Source organism: Phocoena sinus, chromosome X (genome assembly GCF_008692025.1).
Source record: "Phocoena sinus isolate mPhoSin1 chromosome X, mPhoSin1.pri, whole genome shotgun sequence".
In the NCBI taxonomy this organism is placed as follows: Eukaryota; Metazoa; Chordata; class Mammalia; order Artiodactyla; family Phocoenidae; genus Phocoena; species Phocoena sinus.
In genome coordinates this window covers 119,459,309-119,469,547 of record NC_045784.1, presented here as the reverse complement: position 1 = coordinate 119,469,547, position 10,239 = coordinate 119,459,309, and the positions used below count along the sequence as shown (strand labels likewise).

Below are 10,239 nucleotides of genomic sequence, written 5' to 3'. Positions count from 1 at the left end.
TGACAGCACTTTGTAAACTAAATCATTAGACATTTATTTGGAAGGTATTTCAATTATTATTATTATTAATTTGTATAGATGATTCTAGATCTTTAGAGGTTCCTTGCCTAACCATAATTTCATTATGTAGCATTAATGCTTGCCATGCCAGCCAGAGGCACAGGTAGCAACGTTGCTGGAAGCACCTGGTAGGAGCTGAGACTTGGAGAACCAAGTAGTTAGTTCTCTAGGTCACCAAGCTGGGAGTTAAGGAGTTGTAGTTACCATTAATCAAACACAAGGCAGTGGTCAGGAATCCAGGATGTCAGTGATATTTGAAGAAGCAGGTGGATCCTGGAGGTCAGAAACAAACTAATGGTAAATGGTCTAGATAGTAAGGTGCAAACTGGAGAATGGATTAAAGTAGATGGGAGAGTTAAATTCCAGGCATCAGTGCTCAAATCATGGAGTTATGAATATGATTCTAAAGCAAAGGGTACTTGAATTCAGTTCTCACTTGTGTTATTTCTGCCCAAACTGAAAATGATATCAGGAAATGTTTGTGCCTAGTTCCATATACATGAGCAAGGAAATGATAGTAGCTAGTTGAGGAATGAGATTTGAGGAACACAAATAGGTTCTGATAAGTGACAGGATAAAGTGAGACCATTTATATATAAGATCTTATAATAATTTACACATAAAATGGGAGCAATCAAGCTTCGGATCCTCTAATTCTCATCTTGATTTTCAATAGCAGATATTATGGCATAATGGATAGGGTCATAGACTCTGGAAACAGGCTAGCTGTGTTCAAATCCCAGTGCTGTACTTTATTAGTTGTGTCCGTTGGACAAGTTACTTCACCTCTGTGTGCTAGATTCCTCATCTGTAAAACAGGGATGATAGTATCTACCTCAATGAGTTCTTATGAAGATTAAATGAGTTGATGCATGTAAGGACCTTAGAACAGTGCCTGGACATAGTAAATGCTATGTTAATGTTATTATTATTATTATTTATGTCACATAAGACCAAACAACAAAAATTGATGTTATAAAAAATGGATAAATACACTGTATGTCAGCTTTATCTAAAATAATAAAGTCTCTAAACAGGAATTTTTCTCATCAAAATAAGAATTTTACTTGTACCTAAACAGAGTTGACTGTATAAAATATATGAGCATTAGTAAATTAGCAAAATTTGTCACAGCAATCCCATCTATGTGTTTATTCTATAGAAGCTGTTTTACGAACACTATCTTTAAAAGTTGTAAAGAATGAATGCACATTTCCTAGTAGCAAAAACACTATTGAGCTGCAGTACAGTTGATCCATAAGATCTGGTCTATAAGAAGGAATGCCCTATTCAATTTTTTGAAGCTAATTCAACTAGAAGCAGAAATATTTGAGTTGGAAGGCTTGTATATGGAAAAATCTGAACATGGAAAGGCTCGAACTTGGGAAGACTAATTTTGAAAACGTCTGGACCTGGGGAAAGGTCGGAAGGCCTGAACTATGGAACATGTTAAAATACCTGGATATCGTAGACACTGGAAGACCTGAATGTTAGAAGACCGGTACACTGGAGACGTTGGAAGACGTGGATATTGAGCCTGCTTTTGGAAGACTGAGTAGTTGTTTGGAAGACATGGAGATGCTGGAAGACGTGGAGATGTTGGAAGACGTGGAGATACTGGAAGACACAGAGATGCTGGAAGACGAGCAGATGCTGGAAGCCCTGGAGATGCTGGAAGACCTGGAGATGTAGGAAGACATGGATTTTCTGGAAGACGTGGTTTTTTTGGAAGACGTGGATTTTCTGGAAGACACCCCTTTGTTGGAAGACATGGATTTTCTGGAAGACGCACCTTTTTTGGAAGACGTGAATTTTCTGGAAGACGCATCTTTGTTGGAAGACATGGATTTTCTGGAAGACACGGCTTTGTTGGAAGACGTGGATTTTCTGGAAGATGCCGCTTTGTTGGAAGACGTGGATTTTCTGGAAGACGCACCTTTGTTGGAAGACATGGATTTTCTGGAAGACGTGGATTTTCTGGAAGACATGGGTAGGCTGGAAGACATGAATTTGATGGAAGACACAGTTTTGTTGGAAGACAAGGATTTGCTGGAAGACATGGATCTCCTGGAAGACGTGGATTTTCTGGAAGCCAGGATTTGATGGAAGACATGGATTTTCTGGAAGACTTGGATAGGCTGGAAGACCTGGAGGTCATTGGAAGACATGGATTTCCTGGAAGACATGGCTTTTCTGGAAGACATGGATTTTCAGGAAGACCCGAATTGTCCGGAAGACCTGGATTATTTGGAAGACATAGATTTGCTGGAAGACTTGGAAGTTACTGGAAGACATGAATTTTCTGGAAGACGTTAATCTCTAGGAAGACATAAGTTTGCTGGAAGACCTGAATTTAGTGGAAGACATGAATTTTCTGGAAGACGTGGCTTTATTGGAAGACCTGGATTTAGTGGAAGACATAGATTTTGTCTGGAAGACGTGGATTGATTGGAAGACTGGATTTGGTGGAAGACATGGATTTTTCTGGAAGATCTGGATTTGATGGAAGACGTAGATTTTTCTGGAAGACGTGGACTGAGAGGAAGACCTGGATTTCTTTCTGGAAGACATGGATTGACTGGAAGACTTGGATTTTTACGGAAGACGTAAATTAGCTGGAAGACTTGGATTTGGTGGAAGACATAGATTTTTCTGGAAGACGTGGATTGGCTGGAAGACTTGAAATTGTTGGAAGACATGGATTTTCCTGGAAGATATGGATTTTGTGGAAGACCTATAATTGCTGGAAGACATGGATTGTCTGGAAGATGTGGATTTTCTGGAAGACTGGGTTAGCTGGAAGACCTTGATGTTGTTGGAAGACTTGGAATTAGTTGGAAGACTTGGAGTTGCTGGAAGACTTGGGAGTCGTTGGAAGACCTTGACACTGGCGCCATTGGAAACCCTGGACATTGGAGACATTGGAAGCACAGGATGTTGGAGACATTGGAAGCCTTAGATTTTGAGGACATTTGTTATTCTGGACATTGGAGACCCTGAGTGTTGGAATTAATGGATATGGAAGCCATGGATACTGGAAGCCCTGAACACTAGAGACATTGCAAGTCCTGTACCTTGGAAGCCCTAAACATTGGAAGGTATGGACAGTAGAAGACCTAGACATTTAGAAATCTTAAATCAGAATCCCTGGATATTGGGAGACACTAGAAAACCTGGGTATGACATATTCATGTTAAAAGACATAGAATTTGGAAGATGTACTTTTCAGGATGCTGGAAGTCAAGAGTGTTGGCAGCCCTGAACATTAGGACACCTGGACACTAAAAGATCGGGATATTAAGAGAGACCTAGTTATTCAGACACTGGGGATGTTGGAACACCTGAATGTTAGAAGACCAGGCTCTTGGAGATATTGAAAGACTTGGGCATTAGAGGAACTTGTGATGACAAGACTTTGTAAAATCAGGATTTAGAAGATACTATAAATTGTAGGAACTGAATTATTTATGTGCTGGAAGATATTAGAAGAGCTAGACTTGGACACAATGAAATAAATGGACTCTAGAAGACCTGTAGCTAGGAGGTATTGGAGGATTGGGAACATAGAAAAATTGGAAATTAGAACTCTGGCCCCTGAAAGACAAGACCTGGAACTTGAAGATTGATTCTTGGAGTTATTAGACGACCCAGACTTTTAATGACTCTGATATTGAGGAGTCTAAAAACATTAGCACTGGACATGTTGCAAGCCAGAGAGTAGAAGACATGGATATTGTAACATTTAGAAGATCTGGCAATTGGAGATATCAGAAGCTATGTAGCTCAGAAGACCTGATATTAGAGACACTGAAGAATTGTAAGGCCTAATCTTAGAGCTATTGGAAGGTCATGTTGAAAAATATTGGCAATGTTGAAAGACTATCATATTAGGACCTGATGTAACATTAAAAGACATAATAAGGCTACTCAGTCTTTATGACTATGGCATCTCTTTCATTAAAAAGTAAAATACAGAGAAAGGACTTCTTAGGAAGATGACAAAGAGGAAGCAGGGAAATTCAATTAAAAATGAGTAGTTTCAGTGGGTTGGAACTTACTTCATAGTCTCAACGAACTGGGATTCTGGGGGTTTATTGATTGACAGCATGAGGAATGAGGAATTATCAAAGAATAAGCAACAACATGGCAGGGGAACTACTTGACTTTAGGTCAGGGGTCAGCAAAAGTTTTCTGTAAAGGATCAGATAGTAAATATTTAAGGTTTTGCAGGCCATATGGTTTCTGTTGCAACTACTATACTCTGGCATTGTAGCGAAGCCTTAGATAATACGTAAATGAGTTGGGCCAGATTTGGCCCACGGGCCTTAGTTTGCCAGGCTCAGCTCTAGATGCCAAATCTAGGGAATGGTAAACTTAACTACTTCCAGGCTAGCATTCACATGCAAAAGAATGGATAGAGCAATCTGAAGCCCAATGGTAAATAAAGATAGTATTTATGTGATGATATTCGGAGATGAAGCTGTCAAGAACCTAAGAATGTAGTTTAGATCTCCAATTAATTGTTTCAGGGCCCTAAACAAGGAGATTTGTATTCAGAGCCAAAATTAAGTGGGTAGCATTCAAGGCCCCTGGCCAGGGGCATAACGTTCAGTGAGGATGCCCTAATTTAGTAGGTTGGAAGCTTAAGAAGAAACTCACAAAAAATATTTTTTTTAAAAAAAGAAGAAACTCACCCCTAAAGACTGGGGTTATCCTGCCAAGACTAAGTACCACTCACCCAAAGAAAAAGTCCCCAGCCAGTGAGAGACAAGAAGCCAGTGGCAAAGCCTTCATTCTATGTCCCATGTTCTTGTCATCATACCACTGCCAAATAATCAAGAGACAACTCTAGGTGTTTGCAATGATGGAGAACAGGAAGGAGATTACAGCTTGGTAGGCTCATCTCAGGCACTCTAGCTTCAGATAATCTGATTTCCGATCTTACCCATCCAAGACTGACAAGCTTAAGGGATCAGGATTGAGCTATAGGCCGGAAGATCTTTAGTACTTAGATAGGGCTGAGAAAGAGAGGTACTATCACATATATTGCATAAAAGAGAACACTGGTAGATAAAACTGGTTAAGGTACACTGGGATTAGGCCTGGACTTAAAGGTTAAATAATGGAATATATAGACAATGGGCAGCCATTGATGATTTTTGAACAAGAAAGTACCAGAATCAGAATTGTGCATAAGGAAAGTTAGTCAAGCAGCAAGATGCTGAATGCCAAAGACCACTAGATAAATACACTAGAACACCAAAGACTCCAAATTAGAACACTTAAAAGGTTGGGATGTGAGTTATAACATTACAGTTGAATTAAGGTTGAATTAAGTTGAATTACAGTTCTCTTGCTCAGCACACATAGCGTCAGAGTTATGATGAATACTCAGAATTCTGAATACCACTATTTTAAACTTCTTGATTGCCAACACAGAATACATGAAATATGAGGAAGTTCAGAAGTTAGTTATAAGGAATTGTCTTGTTCTCACCTAGTAAGATTACTTAGACATCCAATTTTTCTCAAAGGCAGCTGAGCTAATACTTTGTGGTTTAAGCAAAGTAGGTCCTATATAGCTTTATCTTTGGCTCCTATAACACAGAGTGACTTTATCTTAAAAGTGGGATCAAGTGGATGAATTAGTTTCTAAAGAATAGGAATACATCCATGTGAGAAAAGTCATTACTTCTAATCACTATTTAAATAAATAACCACATTATAAATATAGTATATAGAATCTCTGTAGGTCAAGGTGTAACAGGGACGGAGGAATTATTGTTTCAGGTATCTCTCATAAGCAAACAAAGAAAAATATTTAACATCAATTTTTAGTCATTCTCTCTTCTTAAAACCATCATGCATAACTTATTTTGAGGGAAATTAGATAAAATATCAAAATGGTAAAATTTGGCAAAGAGTAAATGATCATATTCTAATTCTATACTGATTATTCATGTTATAATAATAATAATAGCAACAGTTTATTGAGCGCTTACTATGTGCCAGGCACTGTACTAAACATTTCATACAATCTCATAGCAATCCTATAATGCAAGTATTTTCGACCCTGTTTTACAGATTAGAAATTCAAGTTTGAAATGGTTTAAAAACATGGCCACAGTTACATAGCTGGTAATTGGCAGGGAGAGACAGGATTGAAAGTAGGCAGATCTGTCTGATTCCAAAGCCTAGGCCCATGCTGACTTCTCACACCCCAATAGGCCAAGGGTTATCCTACCAGGACTAAGCACCATTCACCCAAAGAGAGGGAGTCCCCAGCCCAGGGCAGACAAGAAGCTGTTGGCAAAGCCCTAACTCTAACTCCCATGTTCCTGTCATTAGGGCACTCATCATACCACTGCCAGTTAATCAAAAGCCAACTCTGGGTGTTTGCAATGATAGGTTAATTATATCTTTGGCTTTATGTAGTAATGCAAGAAAAATGAAGCACAGTGTCTCAAGCGCACTAGATTCATATTTAATTTCTCAATATTTGTTATTCATGCTAATGAAATGTACTATTAATCCTTTCATCTATTTCTACTCGATTTTATGGTTCCCAAAAACATATACATTCTGTTCATAGCACATCATATTTATTTCTGAATTCTTAGAGAAACAACCATAACAAACTGACATCAAAGGCCATTAAAAGGTAATAAAAACTATGCAAAGTTCAATGAGTAATGTATTTCACAGCACAAATATGACCCACACACTCTTAGACTATACACACTGTAGAAGCCCTTTATTAGCATTCAGGTGCCGGCAGCTATGTAATCCAAATGTGTAGTTTAAAGAGCCTTCTCTGCATTTTGATCTTAAAAGATTTTAAGTAAACAAAAAGCTCTTTTTTAATGTAATGCCAGCTTTCTAATATTTTCTACAAATTTCAGCAACCTGGACTGTCCTTTCTCTCTACCCCCTTTTTCTTTCTTTTTTTCTTCTTGCAAGTTGTTAAATATCTGCAAAGGAGGAAATTACCATGCACTTCATAATATTGACCACAAGAATTTACCTGAACCATTTGACAACAGAAAGATTCTTTCCGCTCAAACTGTGTATAAAATATACTAAAAGAAATTTCAATTTTAGGGACTATTCTTAACTTAAAAAAGAAAAAAGAAACACCCATGTACATGGCACTGTTGTCGTTAATTTCTATTTCTACCACTTAGCCTAAACCAACTTTCACATCCTCCTATAAGTTCTGCTGACTTGTTAAACTGAACCATATTAAAATGTTCTTTTACCCTCACCAGTGATACTTCTCAGATTATTTTAACTGGATATTGCCTTAAACAAGAATTAGACCTATCCCAATATTTTATTTCAAATGGCCTGGGACCTAGACAAATGTTTCCATATATCAAGCCAAAGTCTAGGCATTCCTACCACAATCAAAATCATACAGTAGTCAGTTTCCCATTGTATTATTTTATACTAATTGGTCCCGATGGATGCTATTCAACTCAAAATTTGATTTATCTAATTCTGGTCAAATTAAGACCAAAAAATTGCCAACAAAATAATCTAAATAAATGGCAAAATTATCAAGAAACTACATTCTTTAAAAGCATATGGAACTACTGATTATGCTGGTAAAATAATCATTAACTTAAAAATATTTACCTCTAGGTATGATTAAGAGTACACCGATCATCCATGGAACCTTGAAACAGTTAACACAGATTTCTCTGCTTTGGTTTATGGAAATGATACAAAATGTTAAAGTGCTTTACTCACAATATCTATGCATCATATACATAATACAAACCCTATAACTCAGAAGAAAAAGAGCCATTATCACATTGAAAAACTCACAGGAGGCACTCTCTATCTTTCCTTTCAGAGAGTTGATGTTATACTGGCTTCCCTTTTTTCTGTGGCATCTATGCCTAACTCTCTTTTCTGAGAGGGACTAAAACATGATAAAGCTTGAACCACAAGAACAATTTTTAAAATAACAACAGTATAGGACACTGATATTACTACTTACCTTGGTCTCTATGAAAGGGGTTGGGTAGTCTCAAAATCAACCAATGAGGCTGATGCACCTTTCTCTCAAGGTAAGAATGTCAGAGATAGAAGGACATCAGAGACCAAGTGGTCCTATTCTCTCCTTTGACAGATAAGGAAAGAGTAGGGTGATTTGAATAAGACCATCCATTGAGCTAGTGGCAGAGGAGAAACTTGGAATCAAGTTTTCCTAGCCCCTGGGCCCACTATCATTTGTGTTACATTTTCTATCATAATTATGTGTAAACTTAGAGCAGTGGTTTGCAACCATGACTATATTAAAACATCATTTGAGAAGCTTTCAAAATAAACAGCTGCTGGCCTCACCTCTGACTCAGCATGTCCAGGGGGCAGGTCCCAGAAATCTGTGTTTTTTGAAGCTCCCCATAATGCTTTTGATGGGCAGTCAGTGTTGAAAACCACCGTGGCTTAGAGAAGAGTGTAAGCTCCTATGGCACGGTGGCAAGTCACTAGATCCCTCTCACCCTCTAATGGGTTTTCAACTCTCATCTGCCTCTTGTGACCATGTTGAGGAATGTCTGTCGTCTCAACTGTAACTATGCAAGCAAGCCTTTTAACTTTTGTATTTTTTCCCTTTTCTCTGATCACTTCAAACTCAGATATAGGTAGCCTATCTTTCAGACCTCCAGGCTGGGAGGGAAATTACTGGATTTCCAACATCTTTAGGGAAGAGGATATTCAAGCATTCAAATCACTGGGAAGAGCAGATATGAGAACAGAGAAGATGGATGGAAATGAACTCTAGCAGCTTCTCCTCCTTGATTAGGTGCCAAAGTAAATCCAGGAATCCATTATAAATGTACTGCCTTTCAGGACCTTATACAATTCCTGCAAAACAAATTAACTTATACCAAACTAATTAAAAGGGGAAGATTTGTATCCTTTCGGTTGAGATAGCAAGTTAGGCTTAAACAGAATTAAAATAAATTTCAGGATCAAGAATACAAAATTTTCCAATCAAGTTGAGTACCCCCTCCCTAGGTCTTAGAGTTGAGTTCCTGAAACCCTCATTGTAGGGGAATTTGTGTTGGAGGAATATATAAGGTTTGGGGGGAAATTGGGGGAGAGAAGAGAGTTTTATGAAAGCCCAGACAATTGGTTTGTTCACTGAAATAAAACACTAAGTAAAGTGACTCTTGGTGGTACTTCACTAATTTTACATTAGCAATAGTGACTGTTGGGCAATTAATTTCTATTTCTCTCTGAGCTCAATGAAAATGCTGATCATCACAGTAGTGACAGGGAAAGAATGGAAATAACAGAATTTTGTCTGAATATGAGTAAGCTCAGTCTCCCGCTCCACTTTCATCCTTCAGCACGTGGATCATCACATCATCAGAGTTGTCAGTCTGAATCCCAAGGTTCAAATATCTGTGTGAGGTCTTTCTGCCTGCTGTTTGTAGAATGGGTTTGCATGACACAGCCTGACGGTCCAGCCTCTTCTCCCTGTTGAAGCAAGCAGAGAGAAAACACTTACTGGCCTTTGTTTGAAGGTTTCTTATTACTGCTTCATAGGGTTATGGGTAATCATTTAAGCCTTGCCTGAAGGTCAATAAATATTCCACCGAAGGATCTCTTTTCTCTGAATCATCACGGCAATTTGGTTTGCAGAGTGGGCGCTTCAACATTCTTCGAGTTCTGGAAGTTAACCTATACTGACCTCTTTCATCAACTTTTGATGTGATCACATCTCTGAAATATTTCTCAACTGTCTTCTGAGGGTGAGAATCTACAGTTCAGCAATGTCACTTAATTCACTGTCCTCAAATCCTTCACCACCAAAACGTTTTGCAGATACTACAACATTTTCAATTCTTTCTGCAACTGGAAGGAACCTTTCAGAATCAGTTACAACCTCATTCCAAAGTTTCTTCCAGCCTCCATTAAGGTTTGATTGTTTTATTTCCCTCACTGATTCTTCTACCACAGTTAAAGCGTTACAAACGGAGAAATTTTGCCAAGCTACTTTCAGAGTAATTTCTGATGTCTCTCTCATAAGATCTGCCAGGTAGTAAAATATACTCACAAGTGCATGGATTGAAGGAGTGGAGTCGTACTGGGGGGAATGGAGACGACTTCAGCACAAAGATCAGCATTTACAATCACGCTTTTGTCACTGGGAGCCGTGTCCAG

At 38.4% G+C, this 10,239-nt stretch overlaps 1 protein-coding gene across 1 annotated transcript; it reads left to right on the top strand.

The window, feature by feature from the left end:
- The first annotated feature begins 1,629 nt into the window (after positions 1 to 1,629).
- On the top strand, positions 1,630 to 2,376 carry CDR1 (cerebellar degeneration related protein 1). Its single transcript, XM_032618993.1, is given in 2 exon segments — positions 1,630 to 2,151; positions 2,206 to 2,376. Coding segments are annotated over 2 exon segments (690 nt in total). The 5' UTR covers positions 1,630 to 1,632.
- Positions 2,377 to 10,239: the final 7,863 nt, after the last annotated feature.